The sequence below is a fragment of the Schistocerca serialis genome, chromosome 8 (assembly GCF_023864345.2).
Source record: "Schistocerca serialis cubense isolate TAMUIC-IGC-003099 chromosome 8, iqSchSeri2.2, whole genome shotgun sequence".
Taxonomy (NCBI): Eukaryota; Metazoa; Arthropoda; class Insecta; order Orthoptera; family Acrididae; genus Schistocerca; species Schistocerca serialis.
Window position 1 is genome coordinate 548,500,133 of NC_064645.1, and position 23,569 is coordinate 548,523,701.

Genomic DNA, 23,569 nt, shown 5'->3' on the forward strand with positions numbered 1-23,569 from the left:
TCTCAATGCTCTTGTTTTTACTGTTGACATTGCCGTTTGTGGAGGGACGGAAATGAAGGTTCGGAGGAGACTTTGTGGAGAGATGGAAATGAAGGTTCGGAGGAGACTAGATTACTGGAACACAAAATTTAAAAAATTCAAGTTAACTGTGAGTAGGAGCAAGACAGTGGCAATGAAGATGAGCAGGACATCAACACCTTGTCACATCATACTGGAGGGGAAGGAGGTTGAATGTGTGAAAAGCTTTAATTATCTGGGTAGCATCATATCACACAACGGAAGTTCCAGACCAGTCTTAAACAGAATAACAAAAGGATCTGGCTTCTTCCACCAAGTACAAAATGTAATCTGGAACAAGGAAGTCCCTCAAAGAGCCAAACAGACCATGTATAAAACTTATCTCCTGCCAATCGTTATGTATAGTCTAGAGGCCTGTGTCATAAATAAGAGAGAAGAGAGTCAAATAAATACAAGCATGTGAAATGAAGTTCCTTTGGTCAGCTCTACAAAAAACTAGGAGAGACAGAGTCAGGAATGATTGTGTAAGGAGAGGCCTGCAGGTGACATTGACTACAGAGGAGAGGATGAGTGCTTTGAGATTGAAGTGGTTTAGTCATTTGAAGCGAGTGCACTCAACGCCGTGCCAGTATTTGGAGATGGAGGTACCAGGAAGAAGACCAATTGGTGGTCTAGAAAGAGATGGGCAGACTAGGTTAAAGAAGATCTGAAGGGAAGAGAAGTAACATGGGATGTAGTGGAGAGAGAAAAACTATACCAGGACAGAAACCAATCGAGGCATATCGTTCACCAAGTTCCTACCTGGCTCGCTGGAAGGAAATCCTGATGATGATGACAATCACTGAAAAGATGAGTGGAATAAGTAATAATGTCAGTGGTGTTGAGAAATAGCTGAAATCATTAAAATTAAACAAAGTTATATGGCCTGATAGGTTCCCTGTCAGATTCTATACTGAATTTGTGGCTAAATTAGCCCCTCTTATAATTGCAATCTATCGTAGGTCCCTCAGACAAAAAACTGTGCCCAATGGTTGGAAAAAAGCAGAGGTTGCACCTGTCTACAAGAAGGGTAATAGAAGTGATCCACAAAACTACCATTCAGTATCCTTGGCGTCGAGTTATTGTAGAATCTGGAACATATTCTGCGCTCAAAGATGAGAAGGTATCTCAAACGGAATGACCTCCTCTGTGTTAGTTGGCATGGATTCTGAGAACATTGATCATGTGAAACCCAACTCACATTTCTCACATGACACACTGGAAACTTAGGATCAAGGCAGTCATGTAGATGCAGTACTTCTCGATTTCTGAAAAGCAAGCATTTGACTTAGTACAATACCTTTGCTTATAGTTAAAAGTATGATCATATGGGGTATCAAATGAAATTTGTGACTGTACAGAAGACTTTTTGGTGGGGAGGATGCAGCATGTTATCTTGGATGGAGAGTCATTGTCACATGTAGAAGTAATTTCAGGTGTGCCCCAGGGAAATGTGTTGGGACCGTTTCTGTTCGTGTTGTATAGTAATGACCTTGCAGACAATTTTAATAGTAACCTCAGTTTTTTGTGGGTGATGCAGTTATCTAAAATGAACTACTGCCTGATAAAATGAAGTACTGTCTGAAAGAAGTCAGATTTTGGTAAGATTTCAAAGTGGTGCAAATATTGTCAACTTGCTTTAAATTTTCAGAAATTTAAAACTGTGCACTTCATAGAAAGAAAAAAAAGGTATCCCATGACTATAATATCAATGACAGTTGGAATCGGCCAACACACATAAATACCTTGGTTTAACACTTTGTAGGGATATGAAATGGAATGATTGGATAGGTTCAGTCACAGGTAAAGCAGGTGGTAGACTTTGGTTTATTGATAGAATACCAGGGAAGTGCAATCAGTCTACAAAGGATATTGCTAACAAATAACTTGTGCACCCCGTGTAGAATGTGTGGGACTTGTACCAGATAGGACTAACAGGTGACATTGAACACATACAGGGAAGGGTAGCATGAATGGTCACATATTTGTTTGTTCCATGGGAGAGTACCAGAGAGATGCTGAAGATAGACGTAAACTATTATCAGAAAGTCCACTAACAAAGTTTCAAGAACCAGCTTTAAATGATGACTCTCGGATTATACTACAACCCTCTAGGTATTGCTCACGTAGGGATCATGAGGACAAGATTACATCATGCACAGAGGCAGTCAAACAGTTGTTCTTCCTGTGCTCCATATGTGAATGGAACAGGAAGAAACCGCAATAACTGGTACAATGCAGCATACCCTATGCCATGCACTTCATGGTGGTTTGCAGAATATAATTGGAGATGTAGGTGTAGAAATAGTGCCCATATTAATCTGTGGCTACCACCAAGTTGTAGCCAAATGTCAGTCATCTAGACCCATGTTCTTCATTATGGAGTTTTGTGCATCAAATTCAAAATGGTACAGCTCCATACTTGCTGAAAAATGTTTGTGTCAACTTTTTATTCAAATCCCCATCTTTCCCACACACTTAACATTTTAATAATCTAAATGAAAGGAATCTGGATAACACAAAGTTGCAAGTCTAAGATGGTCATTCACGTAGGAAAAAAGAATGAAATGGCAAAGAAAAATCTGTATAACTCAGGATAGCTAGTATAAATATGATAACTAAAGGTACATTGACGGACAAATCAGTATAGAATGTAATGTGATATAGCAGTTGCAGTATGCTAGCATCTTCTCACATGGTGGTTGGCAGGGTAAGAGCAATTTTCTAAACAAATTCTCTGCAAAGTGAAGCAGTTTCTAGCATGCATGAATGTTGCTTTCATTGGTTTTGTGCACTCATCCATGGAAACAAATGGCAACACACCAGTCATGGTAGCAGGTGGTGCTACACTTTCATTTTAAGAAGAGTCTGGGCAGATGCAGGAGTGGATACATATGGGGGGCACCCTCCCCACATGTGGGGCGTGTGCCCCCCGGTGCGGGGTTGCCCGCATTGCCACCCGCACCGCCTTCGCCAGTCAACCCGCACGCTGTTCATTCGTTTCTTTCGTCAGTTGACTCGACTGAATCGAGTTATCGAGTAGTTGTACTTTCCTATGTAGTACGGACATCAACATCATCATATTTTATATGTTTCTGTCTGGCATATAGATAGCTAACACATATCTATGAGAAAAGTCACAACCATTCTAGTGATCTCAGTACGTTATTCTGTCTGGCATTTGTTCGAGAAAAGTCATGAATATTGTACTGTTTTCTTGTACAGAGAACCTTCGATACATAGCGTTATAAATACGGACTATTTGCTGAATATGATGCTAGTTTACATTCAGAAGCAGAAATATTAAGACTGAAGAATGAATAAGTAAAAAGTCCTAGTTGTAGCAAGTGCAAGTGTGAAGATTAGTCAAGAGTGAAAGTGATCAGTTGATTGTGAAGTATTAATAATAGTAATTCGTTGTAATTTCTCAGTAAAAATATTGTTACGAGACTTGTAACAATATTTTTACTAATAATGTAACAATAATTTCCTATACCTAACTTGTAATACAAGTTAGGTCTGGGAAACTATTGATGCATATATACTGTGATTATTGGCTTTCGAGAAGATTTCTAAAAACACATTGTTAGTATATAGGCCCTCTATCGAATGCACTAGAAAGTAACAGAATCGACAATAAAAGTTCCACACACATAAATTGCCGGATGATGTCATCATTGGAAACTCGGCCTTATATTATATGTCATAAGGCACTTATTGGTTTGTAGATTTAACAGTAGTTATTTGTTCACACTCCATAAAAGTCTGGAAGCAAACATTCTAGCAGTGAATGTTCCCGAAGCAACTGAGCCACATGTATAAGGGAAGCATAGTTGCTGCCAGGTAGTCAGTTTGAAAGCTAGAATCGTCGCAATAACTTGGAAGTGATAAAAAGTGAACAACTGTGATTATTGGCTATCACCATGGACTTCAGTGAGTGTTGTGCTTAGTGATATTAGAAATACACCGAGTGTGACAGTGTGTGTTTTAGTGTTAAGTGTACTAGTGTTGCATTTTTCAGTGTGAATAAAATGTTTATTCAAGAATAATTGGCATCTAATTTACCTTTGTCACAACAATATAATAAAATGGATCTCCGGTCACCATTCAGCCGGACAAACACCACCAGATGTACAGGCAGAACCCAGCACTTCGTTGAAACTTCCACAAAAAAGTTCATTGGCTGGTTCTTTTAATCCCATGGATATTGGCGGTATCTGGATATATTAGCGTCAGGAAATATTAGTGATGCTATAAAACAAGCCTCTCACAGTTCCAAGGAACGCTTAAAAAGGTTATATCTTTTCTACTTCCAAGTACAGGAGGAGGGGATGGGTTGAATGCTGACAAGTGCACGATAATCACTTTGAGCAGTATCCATGGCTGGTGTTCTCACAAATTAAAAAGGGACTTCCTCGCATTAACTATTCAATTTTTGTGAATAATAAAATGGTTGGAGGAAAGAAATCCATCATCGCCAAGAAACTTGTGACTGAACCACTAACAAAATTTGCCAAATTTACTGGTAAAGACGGTGACCTGGATACCCACACTCAGCTCAGGTACCACGGTGATGCATCAACAGATGAAAAATTATTTTGAGTGACTTAAGACAAACGCAAACTTGAGGTCATAAATCAGTTGTCAACACAGAGATTGGAAAGCATTAGTGAAAACAGAGACTGTCTTGTACCTATAATAAAAACAATCATATTTCACAGAAAGCAAAATATTCCTCTGTGGGTGCATACAGATGATGGGAGTCTATTAGAAAACGAAAATGATCATGAAAGTATAGTGAGTAATGAGGGAAACTCTAGAGCTCTTCCACACTGGACTCGGATTCAGGACGACGACGGTTCAATCCCGCGTCCGGCCATCCTGATTTAGGTTTTCCGTGATTTCCCTAAATCGCTCCAGGCAAATGCTGGGATGATTCCTTTGAAAGGGCATGGCCGACTTCCTTCCCTAATCCGATGAGACCGATGACCTCGCTGTTTGGTCTCTTGCCCCAAACAATCCAATCCAATCTAGAGCTCTTCTAAGGTTTAGAATTGATGCTGGAGACTTACAACTAAAGCATCACCTTGAGCCCACGGAAGTAAACTCCACTTACATAAGTAAAACAACGTGTAACAAACTTATTTCATGCTGTGAAACAGTGATATTATCAAGAATAGTGGAGGAAATCAAAGATTCTTGTTATTAAAGCTTAAGCCTAAATGAGACTACGGACATTGGGCACATTGCCCAACTGAGTTTAGCTGCAAGATATGTTGATGGTGATGGCAAATTACATGAAAGATTTTTGGGTTTTGTTGGCATCCATAAAGTCAAGATGAAGAGCATACTATTACTGGTGAAGTATTAGGTACTACGATTCTAACGAGAATTGAAAGCCTTTCTCTGTCTCTTGAGAACTGTGTGAGTATAGGCTGTGATGGTTGCTTAGTTAATATGTCAGAATTGAAAGGAGCTGTGGCTACAATAAAAAAGAAAGCTATCAACGGCGCAAGTAGCACCGTGTTGAAGTCATCGGCTCAACCTCGCTGTCTCTTGCAGTTGCAAAGTTACAAGTGTGAGAAACTCACTTGGTACTATTGAAGAAGCAGTATCGTTCTTTATAGCATTTAGAAAGTGGTTCACAATGTTGAAGTGTCACCTAAAACACTTGCTGCAGTCACATTGTCAAACGAGATGGATTGAGCAACTTGTTGTTATTCAATTCGCAACTGATCTCAGATCAGTTTGCAAAGTTCTTAAAGAAATACAGTGTTGGAAGGATAGAACCGACGACTGCCAAAGGCAATATTTTCCTCCGAGCTCTCTCTAATTGCGAGTTTATCATCACTCTGTTTACACTGGGTGCATTATGAGCATAACATATACAGTCAGCAATATATTACAAGACCCTAGCTTGGACGTCGGGTTGGCAAAAGTAAAATTAGATTCGATCCTTAAGGTGTACAATGGCATGAGAGCTAATGCTGATATCCACTTTGCTCTTATTGTTGAAGAGGCGAAGGCAGTTATGGAGAGTTAGACATGACAATGAGTGTTCCTCATTGTACAAGCAGACAAAGACGCAGAGAAAGCTGCTATCATAATGATGATGCTATGACATATTGAAAAAGAACTGTTTTTATTGCAATACTGGAGCGTGTTACGACTGACATGAGAGAATTTTTTGCTGAAGAAAATATTTATCATTTAAAATTCAACATACTTTTGCCCTCACAACTGCTGAAACATGGCAGTAATGATGATCTGGCACACAAATTGAATCAGTGCTTAACTGAACTACAGTTCTTTGAAGAAGAATCACTCTTCGTGATTAAAAAGAGACTAAAGGGAGAGATTCTTCAATATATGCAAACAAGCTTAAATGCCCTTAATGTTCGTGATTCTGTTATGCAAGCATTTTCTGTGTGTTCTAGATCTGACTGTCCTACTTCACACACTGTACAAAATATTTGCTTGTCTAGCTGCATATGTTGCTGCAGTAGAACGAAGTTTTTAACATTGCGGCATACAAAGGCATGGCTGAGGTCGACAATAAAGGAGGATTGACTTAATGGCTTACCTCTGTTGAACACTCACCCTTACATTGATTGTCCTATTGACAATGTAATTAACCAATTTGCCAGGAAGAAAAGGCACCTAGAATTCATCATTTAAGGAAGAGAACCACAATTGCAACTGTTTTATATCACAAGATGGCATTGTCATGTATATGTGCATAATCAGTTTAAATAAAACTTTCTTAAACTTTGCATGTGACTTGATTATTTTTTCTTACAGTAAAAGTAAAGGTAGCTCAACATATCTTTAGTGCCCCCTCCTTGACGTTTTTCTGTGTCTGCGACTGGCCTGATGGTACTAACTGAATTGACAAAAATGCCGTTGACTCATTTCTGGTCACTACTACTGTTAGCTACCAAACAACTCAGTGTTTAAGGTCTCTGTATTGTCAATAAAGGAAGTTATTTCAAACTCAGTTACATATAATATTTCAGTGATTGTTAACTCCTCATGTTGCTTATGCTATAGTGGATGTCAGTGGATTGAACACAGTGTTGTCTACTAGTTAATGTTGGCAGTGTCTAGGAAGGGGCCAATGTCTTTCAACTTCTGTCAGTCCAGCTACTCCCATTATGGACCTCACTGAGTACTGAGTCTACTTGGTGTTGGTGCTTAGTATAAACAACAGCTAACATTGCAATATGAAAATTTGTGCTGATTAGGGGTATATGAATATACACTCATGAAAAATTAGTCTTATAAGGCACTTCATTTGTATAGTATGTGTAGTGTTAAACTCACTGTTATTAACACCAAATAGCAATAGTGTTGAATGGCAGACTGGTTTGTAAGTGGAATGATAATATGCTTTGCTATCAGGGGAGCACATTTCACATTGCACGTGTTGCTCATGAACCTTATAGTGAATAAAAATTACATTAAATTTATTGCTACCATAAGTGTTATATTTGAATCAGGGTAAGAATTTCACCACCTTCTCTGTGGCGATGTTAAGTTTTTGCCTTGGTCCTTGATTTTTGATTTATTTACATCTTATTCAGTGAGACAGTCAACATTAGCATTATTTACTGTTGTCCATATTACACATAATGAGAATTAAAGTTTTACAGATCATTATTGCAGTTTATTATCTAACAGTTCAGCTACATTTATTATATTGTGATTTATTTTGCATTAAATATGTTTTTCAGTCCTTGGAATCAACATTACAGTACATAACTCAAATTTCATTACTTTAATAGACACTCTGAAACTTTTTCAGTAGCTGTCCTTAAGCATTATCTGTGGATATGTTGTTCTTTAAGATCACTTAAGGTGCCTAGAAATTATTAACTTTTAAAGGTAATAGCTACATTCATAACTTTCATTGTCACTATCTAAAGTACTATTACATCCATAGATAGGGTGTTTAGATATGGTTCCTCACCTCATTTATGTCTTTCATGTGGTGCTATTGTCTAGTCAGCATAATTATTGCTATGGATTTCACTTATGCAGTGGCCTTGAAAAAATTTGCGTCTCTGAATTTGTACCATGGTGGCAGCCTAACATCATGCACGGGCCAGCAGCGGCTACTTGTCTGGTGAAAACCACTCACAGTAACCCCACTAGCCTTCTTGCATCTCTTACAACAGTCAGCTTACTTCATGGCACTCATATTCCACCACCATCAGAGTTCACCTACCATCTGCTTGTCTGAAAATGTGTGTGTGTGTGTGTGTGTGTGTGTGTGTTTTGTCTACTTCAGGAGGAGGCCTTTTAGCCGAAAGCTTGCATTTTTAGCAGTCATTTTGTTGTTCCTGCTGCAACTCAACATCTCAATGTTGTGAGTAGCAGTGTATCCTTTTCAGAATATTACAATTATAGTCTCTATGATGTATCAGTATTAGGAAGACCTATGCATCCTGCCATCATTGCACATAACAAATACTCCAACTACATAATGTGAACACCAGTAAAATGTAATAGTAAACAGGTTTTATGAAATCATTAACATCCAGTGACTTTCAGTTTTGATGTCTGTAAATGGGAATTTACTGTGGAGTGCAACAGACGAGATGAAGAAAATGTACTTGTTTGAACATTGCTGTGGCAGAAAGCATTTGACAAGTCAAACATAAGGAAAGGAGGTAACTTGTGATAGAACTAAACAAAAATAAAAAAGAAATAATAGATGTGATAGAAATAGTAGCTGAAGATCAAAACAAAAATAGTAATGCCTGTCTGAAAGGTGGTGGTGGAAAGTGAGAATAAGAAGTGACAGAAGGTAGGGTGAAGAAAAAGGGGGGGGGGGGGGGGGAACGAAGAAGCAGTAGGATTGATAAAAACAAATACAAAAAGAGGTAAGCAGTAAAACAAGTGTATGCCATTAATTGAGGTACTTTTGGAATGGACCTAAGCACATGCTGAGCAGCAAGTTCTGCCAGCAAAATTCCTCATTCCTTGAAGTGCATAGACTGGGAAGAAGTATGCAAATAATCAATACCATGAAGCAGCCACAAAGGAGCTCCTGCTATTATGATGCAGAGCTTTCGGTAATTTTTTGCATGTCTATATAATTAGTTTTGCTCCTGTAATGATGTCAGTCCAGAAAGCTGAATATGAAATTAAGTCATTGAGGATACTACTGAGTGGTCTTCTTCTTCTTCTTTTTAAAAAAGAAATCTGTACCTTTCCCTTGTCCTCTGCCTTAGAAGTCCGCACAAAATAACTCCATTTTACAGCACCTAGAGACTCATTTTGACATTACATTGAGCTGGAGTATTTCATTTAAACATTCATTTTACTGCTATTTCTGGAATATGATCTGTCTTACTTAGGTCATCAACTTCAACAAGTGTTGAATAAAATTTAGTTGGAAACATGTTGTGTGTGTTTCAGGAACTGCATTTCCAAGTGTCAACCGTGCTATTGAAAAGTATGTGAATAAAACAGGACAGTTCCCTGATTATCAAGATGTTTTGAAACTTCTCAAGTCTGCATATGAGGAGGAGAAAATGAATATTTCTCCTGAGAGGCTAAGGAACCAAGGTCAGTAACAAATATTATTCATAATAAATTGAAGATAATTACTATTTATTACTTAGTCATTTGTGCCAAGTTGAAGCTGTATTCTGTACCATGACTTGTGCTCAGACACTTTTGTTCGGCAGATATACATAGTACTAAGATAACATGAAGTGCAAAACATTCCTTAATTCTTTGTTAAGTCAAAAGTGTATGCTAGTGTGGGTTCGGATGAAAGTCTTAGCTAATCACAATCATAACTTCCCACTTACTTGTTATCTGAAAGAAATTCTGTTAAAAGAAATCTGGAATATTGCTGTTAATGTCCGTGAAAGACATGCTTCATCTGGACAACACTACATTGAGGATTTGTACCAAATGAATTATTTCATACCTACTACTCAAAGGTTACATGTACCAGATTACATTGGCTATGTATGTAGGACTTATAAATGTGCAGAAGAACAAATAAATGGAAATTCTACCAAATGACAAGGGCAGTGTTACAGTCTGAACGTCACTTGCGGACTGCAACAAGAAGATTTTAGTCTTGTTGAATAGGAATGCCCTCAGGATGGTGATCATCATCACCAATAAAATTAGGATAATGATGGTATTGATCAAGATGATTAGTTCATGCAATATGCCAGGCTCAGAACTTGCAGGCTTGTCACCTCAACTATATGAGCTGTCTAAGTGACACAAGGAAGGTATTCCCTAAAAGCAAAAGTTAGTTATATTGGCATGCCGACATACTAGCTGACAAAATATTGTAAGCAAATTCACAGTTGATTCTGGATGTAGGACATCACAGGAAGATTTGATGCAGTTTCTCTCTGCTATAGCAAGAAAAAAGATGATTTATGGAACATAGTACGTTATAGAGCAACATGTAACATACAGTGAAGTACAGGTTGTGTGTAGCACTGAATGCAATGACTGGCTTTAGCTACCAGAGACTGTGGTCATGTGTGTGTGAGTTGCAATTTTGTGTGTGTGTGTGTGTGTGTGTGTGTGTGTGTGTGTGTGTGTGTGTGTGTGTGTGTGTGTGTTTTTGACAAAGGCCTTGTCAGCTGAAAGCTTATTTTGTGACAGTCTTTTTATTGTGCCTATCTGCGTCTCAGCATCTCCACTATAGGGTGAGTAGCAACTATCCTTTTCATAATATTGTTACATTCCTGACTGGACAACAGTAATGCAGGGTACAAAATAGGCTGAGCACTTATTTACAATTGCTTAAATAATACTGTTTCTTTGGCGGCTCGCCAGAGCGTGTGAGGGGCCAACTCAGGTGGCTTGTATAAGCAGGCCTGTGAACTGTATGGATGGATGAGTGATGTCTGTCATGGGTGAAGGTACAACATCCTCTTTATGAGATTCTACCTTTCTGAATTCTTATCTGTCATTAATGTGAAGGTTGACAGAAGTAATACTTCTCTCTTCAGGCAGGCATTTGTGTTAATCCATTTCCTGTTTGACAGAAAATATTATGAACAAATCAATGAGGTGGCGATGGGTAGCTCATTTATTATCTTCTGTGGTGAACCAAACTAGTAACAAGACTTCAAGGTTTCTTCAAACATCTTAATACTAAATTCGTGATGGAACTTGGAGAATAGGACCGGCTTGACTTGCAAGTTTAAACAGGTCAGACAGGTCCCAAGGAAACAGTGTAACTAAAAAATTCTAAGCGCACTGACCTCTGTCTTCATATATTGCACCGTCAGCATTCATCACAAAGAACTGTCATGTTGATGAACCTTATTCATACAGCTCACCCACTAAAACACAAGGAAAAAGCACAAAAAAATTACGATACCTACAACTAGATATCCAAAGAAAAGCTCTTACTACCTCATGATCAGTGGAACACTAAACCCGTTTTAGTCCTCTCCAAAGAAATGAGTACTCAGGTCAATAAATTGAGCAGATCATGCATCCAAAATTGGAAACACCTTCCGAAAGATTGAGATGTGCCATATGCAGAACAAATTAATAAGGTGCTGCAAAGACAGGGTGGCCAGTGGATTTCATTCAGTCAACAGAGTTAAAAGGTTTGCTTTATAATGTTAAAGATGTCTGGGGTTCAAAAACTTGAGACATGGAGTTAGAAAAACCAAGATGGCTGTGGGATCAGTTGTGGTTTGATGATGACTCCATGTTCAGATGGTGTTTACGTGTGGCAGATGTTGTTATTGGCAGGTATGCCCACGAGTAGTGGAAGTTTCGCTTATTGAAGTGTGTATTTTCTGGAAGACAGTAAATGTAAATAAAGCAGAGCAAATGTGTAAAGTTTCCAGTGTAATTTGTTGCTGCCAGTGTGGAGGGATAGTCACTCTCCCTTTGGTGGGAAGTGCAAATCAGTGCACACATTGTGTCAGCAAGCTGCACATCAGTGAGTAGTGGCATGTGGATAACAGGACTGCATTAGGCACTTGCTGTCAGCTGCACTGCCACCGCAGCCAGCCACAGTTGGTTCGAGTTGAACCACCTCGGCACGCACAGCACTTCTTTTGATGACTCAGTGATCAGTGATGCAGGTAAGGCAGCGGCACAGCTCAGTGTGGAGAAGGCATACACTGCAGTGGATTTGCCATAAAATGGGGAAATGGATGTAACGAGGATTGCTACCCTTGAAGGATTGGCACCAGTCACTTGACTAATTCAAATGATAATGCCTAGGAGAAAGCTGCAACAATTAGAGAAGTGATGAATATACAACAGCAGTATGAGGATTTGATGGATTTTATTGAAAATGAATTTTCTTCACAAAAAATGACACAGGCTATTTATATGAATTAAAGTAGAATCAAAGGAGAAAATATCACATTGGGCAGTAGAACAAGCATTATTGATTGGATAGCTGGAACAACTACAAAAGTTATTGACAGATATAGAGAAATTGACAAAAACCAGAGAAAACTTATCCAAATGCATTACTAACAATGCCACCTAGTGGAGAGACAGCCAAAACATCTCCTGCTGTTAACATTGCAGCAGCACAAGCTGTGCAATGGAATCATGAGAATGATGACCTCGTCGTTTAGTCCCATAACCCCCTCCCCCCTCCATTCATAAGTCAGTCAGTCAGTCATAAACTATGCACCAAAATATTTTGTTCATAACGTTGAGAACAAATAAATAGGTAAAGATAGTGCAACAAAAACTAACGAGCTTATTAAACCCTGCCAAAGAGAAAATGTGTATAAAGAAGATCAAGCAAACTCACAATGTAGTCATCCTGGAAACAGCAACACAAAGTGAAACGGAAAGAATAATGAACAACAGAAAGGTACAAAAGATGCTGATATGTGAACAGCCTAAGAAAAAGAGACCTTTAATGATACAGTATGACGCCCAAAGAACACACATGCAAAGACACCAAAAGCCTCAATATATAAGGGGCATTCAACACTTTTTTTTCTCAAGCAACTTCGGTTAAAAAAATGTGGAAATTGTTGTGGGACAGTGTGGAATATTCATGCTTCAGCCTCTGTAGTTTCATAAAGTTCTGCTAGATTGCGGCACCGTACATAACTTTCAAAATGGCATCTGTAACAGACCTGTGTTCCAAGTAGAGATCTGTCATTGAGTTTCTTTTGGCAGAAAACTGGAACATTACAGATATTTATGGGTGCTTGCAGAATGCCCACAGAGACCTGGCTGTGCACAGTAAATCATTGGGTGAGTTATCTGTCATCATCACAACAAGGTCGAGCAAACCTGTACAATGTCCCACTTGCCAGCCGCCACATGTAGCTGTGATTCCTACAATCTTGGAACATGAAGTCACTCTCTTTCTTGGTGATCAATGGATTACGATCAAACACCTCGCTGTACAACTGGACATCTATGTCGGTAATGCTGCACACTCATCCACGAGTTGGGATAATCAAAGGTGTGAGCCTGCCGAGTTCCTCGCCATCTAACAGAAGACCATAAAGAGCAGTGAAGGACCATCTTTGCAGAATTGCTTGTGTGTTATGAGGCTGACCGTGACAATTTTTTGTCGACCATCGTCACGGGCAATGAAACTAGGTTCATCACTTTGAACCACAAACATAACAACTGTCCATGCAGTGGTGCCACACTACCTCTCCTCTGAAGAAAAGAAAAAGTTTAAAGCTGCACCCTGAACCAGTAAAGTCGTGGTAATGGTTTTCTGTGACCCCAAAGGGGCCGTTCTGTTTAATGTTGACTCTCGTGGTGCAACGATCGACGTGGAAGTGTATTGTGCTACCCTGAGGAAACTGAAGAAATGACTTCAATGTGTTCATCGCCACGAAAGTGTAAATGGATTTCTCCTTCTCCATGACAACACATGGCTTCACACAAGCCTGTACACCCAAGAGGAGCTTACTATAGTTCATTGGACTGTTCTTCCTTATCCATCCTACAGCCCGGATCTCGCACTTTCCGACTTCATCTGTTTGGCACTCCACAAGAAGCAGTATAGGGATGACAAGGAGGTTATTGGTGCAGCAAGACATTGGCTCTGATGTCAACCAGTATAGTGGTACTATTCAGGCACACAGGCCCTCCCAGTAAGCTAGAGTAAGGCTGTCACATTGGACAGAAATTATGTTGAAGTATAGTATTTTGTACCCAAAAGAGTGGGGAATAATATGGTATTGGCATCATAAGAAAACCAACCAGCACTTGGAAAAAAGTGTGTTGCATTACATATTGAATGCCTCTCGTAAATGCAAAATTTTGAGGGGGAACTGACCAAGTAAAGCTTTGAAAGCGGCTTTACGGTATGATACAGGACGGGACTGATGAGAAGAAAAGTGTTTGATCAAGTTATTGAAATGAGCCCTGAGGATAGAACAACTCTCATGAAATGACAAAAAGTATATATTGGAGTCCGTTCCATTTTAGTGAAAGACTGTTTAGTACTGAGATGGTGTGCCCAATGCCATAATCTTGGTCATCTGGCAAAATGCTCTCATAAACAATTAGTAATTTGTGGACACTGTGGGAAAGAAGGCCAAACCAGGAAGGACTGCTGTAAAATCAAACAAGGGGGCAATATGTGTGTGTTATAAGTATAGGGGTAAAAAGTGCATGGGAAACAGGGGTGAATGTTACATGTACCAAACCCTCCTGACAAGGCAGATTTTAAGAATGGACTGTGTACTGGTGTCTCAGAAAACTAGAAAACAGTGAGGACTCTAATGATACCAGTGCAGGCTGTCTATGTAAGAAACAAAGAAACATAAATCACCATCAAACACCATAGAAAAGAGCATCTGACAGACTGAAGTAGAGTTCATTCACTCAAAAAAAGCATGAAAGAAGTTTTTGGCAAAAATTCAGAGCAATGTGGTATAACAGAGAACCAGGATCAAAGGCAGAAGTAGAACTGACGTGTGAAACAGACGAGCAGAAACTGGGAACTGGGCAGCTGTGTGTAGAACTCGAGGAAAATATAGTGCTGCCTACAGAAACAAAAGAAAATTTGCCAGTGTAGGATATGAATCTGCAACAAAAACAGTACGAGTCTCAGAGCCATTACGTACGTGGAACAAACACGTTCTACAGAGAGGTAAACAACAGAACAGAGACCGGGACAGGTCTGTGACAGATTTATGAAAGCATAGAGAAAGTGATGTAACTCACTAGACTGAAGAACCAGTGACACTTATTATAGCATTAATACATCTAGTAAGGAATATGCAGCCAGAAATAGAATATATTACTTTTCCTGTACCTGATTTCATATATAGCATCCATCTCTAGGCGAAATACCCTCAGACTTCAAGAAGAATATAACAACTCCAATCCAAAAGAAAGCAGGTGTTGACAGATGTGAAAATTACTGAACTATCAGTTTAATAAGTCACAGCTGCAAAATACTAACACGAATTCTTTACAGACAAATGGAAAAACTAGTAGAAGCCAACCTCGGGGAAGATCAGTTTGGATTCCGTAGAAACACTGGAACACGTGAGGCAATACTGACCTTACGACTTATCTTAGAAGAAAGATTAAGGAAAGGCAAACCTACGTTTCTAGCATTTGTAGACTTAGAGAAAGCTTTTGACAATGTTGACTGGAATACTCTCTTTCAAATTCTAAAGGTGGCAGGGGTAAAATACAGGGAGCGAAAGGCTATTTACAATTTGTACAGAAACCAGATGGCAGTTATAAAGAGTCGAGGGGTATGAAAGGGAAGCAGTGGTTGGGAAGGGAGTAAGACAGGGTTGTAGCCTCTCCCCGATGTTGTTCAATCTGTATATTGAGCAAGCAGTAAAGGAAACAAAAGAAAAATTCGGAGTAGGTATTAAAATCCATGGAGAAGAAATAAAAACTTTGAGGTTCGCTGATGACATTGTAATTCTGTCAGAGACAGCAAAGGACTTGGAAGAGCAGTTGAATGGAATAGACAGTGTCTTGAAAGGAGGATATAAGATGAACATCAGCAAAAGCAAAACGAAGATAATGGAATGTAGTCGAATTAAGTCGGGTGATGCTGAGGGAATTAGATTAGGAAATGAGACACTTAAAGTAGTAAAGGAGTTTTGCTATTTAGGGAGCAAAATAACTGATGATGGTCGAAGTAGAGAGGATATAAAATGTAGACTGGCAATGGCAAGGAAAGCTTTTCTGAAGAAGAAAAATTTGTTAACATCGAGTATAGATTTAAGTGTCAGGAAGTCATTTCTGAAATCATTTGTATGGAGTGTAGCCATGTATGGAAGTGAAACATGGACAATAAATAGTTTGGACTAGAAGAGAATAGAAGCATTCGAAATGTGGTGCTACAGAAGAATGCTGAAGATTAGATGGGTAGATCACATAACTAATGAGGAAGTATTGAATAGGATTGGGGAGAAGAGAAGTTTGTGGCACAACTTGACCAGAAGACGGGATCGGTTGGTAGGACATGTTCTGAGGCATCAAGGGATCACCAATTTAGTATTGGAGGGCAGCATGGAGGGTAAAAATCGTAGAGGGAGACCAAGAGATGAATACACTAAGCAGATTCAGAAGGATGTAGGTTGCAGTAGGTACTGGGAGATGAAGAAGCTTGCACAGGATAGAGTAGCATGGGGAGCTGCATCAAACCAGTCTCAGGACTGAAGACCACAACAACAACACTCTAGGTGAACAGTCTGCCAGCAGAATTGGAAAAACTAGAGAAGTTATTGAAACAGGTTCCTGCCAGAAGAAATAAATAATTCTCCTTAGATACATTATGTAAGTGCTTTGTGATGACACATGGTCTTGTAGCATGGGATTACATATGAGAATGACCAGATTGTCAAATATATGCCTATCACCCGTAATGGAAATAAAAATAGGAGAGCTTAATGTCTTGAGAAATGCTAGTGTATTGCATGAGACTAGAAGAGTGGCAGAAGAGTTGGAGTTAGTTGTATTGTGCCTCTATACTAAGGGCGGAAAGGTCCCCAATATGCCAGTAACTACCCAGATAGTCACCCAAGGGCAATTTCCTATGGCAGCAACAATAGAATTTAACAAGGCCATCATACTGACAAATATATTATACTGTTGTTCAGAACATATACTCTGTGTGGAAGTGTTAACGGCAAAGGAGAATTGCATCCTGTGTTTAGTGTATTTGCAATTTAGTGACTAGATCAGTGAGTATCTGCTAAAGTTAAAGGATATTTCACTTAGGATGAATGAAGCCACTTCCGTATCCCATTGGTGCACACGCAAAGTCGGTATTGTGGCATAGCCGCCTGGCTGATGGTCGTGGAAGACAATTAGAAGAAACTATCATAGAACTCAACCTACAGGCCTTGAATATGACTGACAGTCTGGCAGTGTATGAAGGGAGGGTTGGAGCAGCACCAAACATAGTTGTTACTCTACCAAATATGGCAGCAACACACTGAGTGAAAGGCTGGAAGGTTGAGAGTGGAATGACATCAAGTGATCACAATATCACAAACTATATCATCACTGGAAGGGAAATTCGAGATACTGCAGAAAACGTGTGCATGAAGCTCAGATACATCATCAAGGAAGCTAACTGGGAGAGAATCAAAACTCTCCAACCCAACAGTACCACTACTACCTGTTCTTACAATGGTTACAGTAAGGCATCCGTTACCATGATTAAAAGTATTGTTATTAACAATACTAAAATTACAATTACAACCTACAAATGTGCATGGCTATCAAGGAATCAAATGAAGAGTGGCACTGGAGTGGGTGTCGCAAAAAATAAATTGGAAAGGGTTGCCACTACATCAATCCTTGATGGCCCATGTGTATTTATAGGCTGTAATTTTAATTTTAGTATTGTTAATAATGTTATTTTTAATCATGGTAATGGTTGTTTTACTGTAGCTGTGGTAAGAACAGATAGTAGTGCTACATTATGGACAACAGAAATGAAACAATGGAAACAATTCGTGGAGTCTAGTCCCTGGGGAATCCATACAAAACAGTCTGTGAGAAAATACATTTACCAACAGTCTTGTCCATGCTCAAAAGAAATGACAGGGCAGTAACAGAAATTTCTTAATTGTCAGCTTCCCTGCTTGTGGAAACACTGTTTCCTGACAATGAAGAAGAAGATGAGACAGAAGATCAGTGTAGATCAGTGGGATAAGGATATCATGTAGAACAAAGTGGAAATTTTATCAAAATGTTAGTAGTTGTGACAATCAAGCTACAGTAGCCCATTACAAACAGTATTGTAAGGTGCTTAAAAATGTTATTAGGAAGGCAAAAAGTATGTGGTATACAAATATAATAGCTGATTCACAGAATAAAATAAAACTAAATGGCCAGTTGTGAAGGGAGTGTCTGATCAGCAGCAGAAGGTTGATGATATACAGTCAGTTCATAGTAAAAATATTTTTGTTCCTCATGAGTCAGATATAGGTACAGTATTTAACAATCACTTTCTGAGCATTGCTGGTGAATTAAATAAAGTAGCAGATCTACATTTCAGCTAGAAACTAGCCATTCTCAATGCACTATCATTTTTGATCAATGCATGTAATGCCTGTTGGTTGGGCTCATCCACAGTTCATTGAGTATTCAATGAACTGTGGAAGAAGCCCGACCAACAGGCATTTCATGCATTGATCAAAAATGATAGTGCATTGAGTGCATTGAGAATAGCTAGTTTCTAGCTGAAATATAGATCTGCCAATAAAATTTCAAAAGGACGACTGATAGCTGAAATCTATTATTTACAAGTCAATAACAGTCGCTGAGTGCAACAGCCTCTGAATGGAGGGTAACCTGATGAATTTCTGACCTATTTCTATGCCATCAGTGTTTGCTAAAGTTATTGAAAAGGTTGTGTATGTAAGGCTAATTGATCATTTTATATCACATAATTTGCTATCAAATGTACAGTTCGGCTTTAGAAGACATTTAACAATAGAAAGTGCTACATTGTCTTTTCTATGTGAGGTACTGGATGAATTAAACAAAAGGATTTGAACACTAGCCATAATTTTTGATTTAACTAAGGCATTTGATTGTGTTGATCACAAAATATTGCTCCAGATTTGGGACTGTTGTGGAATTCGGGAAGTAGCTCACAATTGGTTCACCTCTTACTTTAACAACAGACGGCAAAAGGTCATTATTCACAATGTTCAGAATGGCTGTGATGTGGGGTCTGAGTGGGGTATGGTAAATTGGGGGTGGGGGGGTGGGGGGTGTATCACAGGATCAGTGTTGGGGCCATCCCTGTTCCTTATTTACATAAATGATATGCCTCTTGTGTTGCGGGTAATTCTAAGTATTTCTGTGTGCTCATGACACTAGCTTGGTAGTAAAGGATGTTTAGTGCAACATTGGGTCTGTTTCAAATAGTGCAGTTCATGACATAAGTTCGTGGCTTGTAGTAGAAAATAACTAACACTAAATCACAATAAGACTCAGTTTTTACAGTTTCTAACACACAATTCGACAAAACCCGACAGTTTAAGTTCACAGAATGGGCATATTCTATTGAGGAGCGCCAAGGGGGCCACCAAGCTTAACATCCTTATCCACCAGATAAGGATGCACAAAGGTTTGTAATTTAATCCAGGACATTGCTCCAAAGACTAATGATCAGGGACTTAATGCCACCACCCCTTCTGTCTCCTCTGCTGAAAGGCAATGGCAAAATTGTCAACAGGATGCAGCATACCCAGACGGTCACCCATCCAAGTTCTGGTCATGCTCAATAGCGGTTATCTTCGGAGATCTGATGGAAACCAATTTATCCACCTCAGCATAGCCACTGATGAGATTCCGGTACAAGCAATACGTAACATGCAGCACTTGATAAACTAAGGTATTGCTCCAGAATACTTCATCAATAATGTTTAGACAACTGGTCTTTAGCAGTTAGTCACCAATTTTGATTGTTATATGAATGTTCCCTTTCATATGACTCAGTATGGACTGGTTAACGTAGTTATAGTTGCAGACAGTAATACTTGGCAAGTCCATAGCATTATGTAAGCTGCATTTGCCTACCTTGTGGTCACATGAGAAAGCTCAGTTTGCATTGGCAGGGTTCAGGCTTGGTGAACTTGGGTTCCAGAGTTGAGATTGGAGAGCCCACATGTCTTGTGTAAACATAGGGTATATTCAAACTTTACTCAACATTGTGGAACACAATACAATTAGGTACAAAAATCATAAATACCTCCTAATATGTCAGACCTCCTTTTGCATGACATAGTGCAGCAGTTCAACATGGTATGGACTCAATAAGTCGTTGGAAGTACCCTGAAGAAATATTGAGCCATCCATAATTGTGAAAGTGTTGTGGGAACAGAATCTTGTGCATGAACTGAGCTGTCCCATAAATGTTCGATGGGATTCATGTTGGGCAATCTGGAGGCCAAACAATTGTGGTCAGGTGACATGGTGCATTGTCATCCATAAAAATTCCATCATTGTTTGCAAACATGAAGTCCATGAATGACTGCAGATGGTCTCCAGGTAGACAAATATAACCACGACAATCAGTTCAGTTAGACCAGAGGCCCCATTGCATTTCATGCAAATGCAGCCCACATGATTAGGTAGCCATCATCAGTTTGCACAGTGCCTTGTTAACAATGTGGATCTATGGCTTCGTGGGCTCTGCGCCACACTCAAATCCTACCTGAGACTCTTACAAACTGAAATCAGGACTCATCTGACCGGGCCATGGTTTTCCAGTCATCTAGGACCCAGCTAACATGGTCATGAGCCCAGAAGAGGCACTCCAGCTAATGTTGTGCTGCTATCACAGGCACTCACGATTGTTGTCTGCTGTCATAACCCATTAACACTGAATTTTGATAAACTCTCGTAATAGATATATTCATTGTACATCCAACATTGATTTCTGTAGTTATTTCATGCAGTGTTGCTTGTCTGTTAGCACTGACAGCTTGTCAAACATCGTTGCCCCTGGTCGTTAAGTGAAGTCCGTCAGCCACAGCTTGTCCATGGGAAGAGGTAATACCTGAAATTTGGTATATTGTGATGATTTCACAAATGGAGTATCTCGTGTACCTAGCTCCAACTATCATTCCACATTCAGAGTCTGTTAATTCTTGTTGTGCGGCCATAATCGTGTTGGAAACCTTTTCACATGAATCAACTGAGTGCAAACAACAGCACTACCAATGCACTGCCTCTTTATTCCTTGTGTAGGTGATTATATGATACTACCACCACCTGTATATGTACATATCACTATATATATCATGACTTTTATCATTTCAGTGTGTATCACAGGGAGAGGCGATTTGGCTTATGTACTTTGATGATTTACCACAATTTTAAGAACGAAAACTGGCAAATGTGTTTGAGAACAGTGGCAACTGAAGCAAAATTTTACCAGTGAGCTACATCATCACAAAAATAAACAGACTGTTCCACTATTTTGTCATGATAGATGCGACTTAATATTGTTGTGATATTAGCTTTACCTAATGGATTAAGATAAAATACTTTGTTTATATGTTTATGATTTCTGCTGTGGTTTTTTAATTACTGCATTATTGTGTCTTTGATCTTCCTCTCCCTCAATACCCCATGCATCATTGTTACTTGAAACAAACATGGTAAGCTAAAAAGTGTGTCGCAAACATCATACCTGCAGATCCAACTCTATTCATACTACTAATAGTTACAACATGCAGACAGCTGGACATGTACTGGCCACAGAAATGTATCCACAGATCAGCCTGACCCTATTTTCAACTATATTGAATGAGCCGATATTTAACATTGTCTCTTCTGAAGAATTATTCTTTATATTTTCGAAAAGTACAAATGAGCAGTAATAGCTTTTTCTCTCATCAAGATTCATGTTGGAAATATCAATTTCAGGCTACTTTTTGTATTTGGATATGTTGCACTTAGTTTCTGTTGTCAAGACAACCAGAGATGCTTGCGTGTATTACTAAACAGTCAAGCACGCAATATCATTAAGCATACCTCTGATATGTGCAGTGTGACTGTCAAAATATTTTACTTTCAGTGAACTTAAATAACCTTCAATAATTTTCAGATTAACTTTAACTTTTCAGTAAACTCACTCACAGTCATGAGAATAAATTAATCACGTCTTTAAGAAAAAAAAAAAGGGGGCAATCGCTGATTAGGATTTTGATTCAGTTTTGATAACCAACGTCAGCATGCAAGCATCCAAAACAAAACGTCTTCAATAGCAGTGTTTTTTTCTTTTCACAATAACAATCTTCTCCGTTGATTTATAATTCTTCACAGTACACATAGGATGGTACAGGTTTCCATCGAATGACTTACTTCAGTGGAAGACAGACATGAACAAAATTACAGTAGTAACCAGTTTTTTCATATTAACAATGTTATAATTTATTCTGTGTCGAATCTGCTGGCCCAATGAAGTCTTCCTCTGGTTCTTTGGTGTGGCGATGCTGTCGGCTCGGTGTGTACAGCAACCAACTTCCGAAGCTGCCATTACTGTGCTGCTTCCAGTCTGCTGGCATTATTTCAGCATTCTCAGACACATTGAACACAAGAATACAAAGAAAGACACTACACACAGTATGTCTTTCACATAATTTTAACCTATTACATTTATGAATATTAACCATGAAGCTCGTTAGCTACATATTACTTTCAATATTCACTCAAGAATATCAGCACACAGTACATCATCCACAGCAGGCAGTCCTTTCCAATGCTCCTTATTTATGGATGATTTTGCAGTCTTCTGCTCTTTCATATCACAAGACCAAGTTGTCAGTTGCAACTTATGGTGAAGAGGTTGGAGGGGTGGACTGCAAAGATTGCTTTCATGTTTTATGCAGAGACCTGTTCATTTTAATCTTTCTCGTTGTCTTTTTGCTGTACATGAATTGTGTATGTGGGACACAATTCTCCATTTTAAAGTCTGTTTGTGGTTTCAAGGCCTCATTTTTTACTCCAAACTGTCATGGTTATCAGACCTAAAGAGCCTGAGGATAAGGGAGCCACAGCTCTTGGGAAGCAGACAGAATGCTTCTGCTGTAGCTTTGTAGGTTCTTCATGGGATTGTGATTGGACTATGGGTGCAGATCATAAGGGTCAGTGAGGTCTTTTTACCCCGAAGATCGTTGGCACTATATGCCCTGAGGGTATCAGATTGGCCATGGGTGCTTACAGGATCAGCCCCATACCCAGTCTCTGCACTGAGGCTGGTGAACCACCACTTACCATCCAGTGGCAAATCTACCAGGCGTGTAAGTTCCTCACTACTCCTCATTCACCAGCATACCATACCATTGTTTGTCCATCTATGGGAATACATCTTTACCAATTGCTCACAGGCAATGAGGCCATTAGCGATCTGCACAAAGTGTGTGCTGCAATCCCATGGTGTGGATCACATGGCACACCAAATCGAGAATTTCAACCACCTGCCACCCTGGTTACTGCAGAGGCCCAGAGTAATTTTGGATTTAGTTCAGTACAGGAGAGGTTGCACTTCTGTATGCATTTTTAATAC

General features: G+C 39.2%; 1 protein-coding gene across 4 annotated transcripts in view; it reads left to right on the plus strand.

The window, feature by feature from the left end:
- The window catches only part of LOC126416518 (daxx-like protein), a 154,535-nt gene that overhangs the window by 71,269 nt on the left and 59,697 nt on the right, over positions 1 to 23,569 (plus strand). For all 4 annotated transcript variants that reach the window (XR_007575478.1, XM_050084259.1, XM_050084261.1 and 1 more), the window contains one exon: positions 9,481 to 9,630. Coding sequence is in view for 3 of the 4 variants with exons in the window: in XM_050084259.1 (XP_049940216.1) it covers positions 9,481 to 9,630 (150 nt within the window). In the remaining variant the exon portion in view is untranslated. The remainder of the gene's footprint in view (positions 1 to 9,480; positions 9,631 to 23,569) is intronic.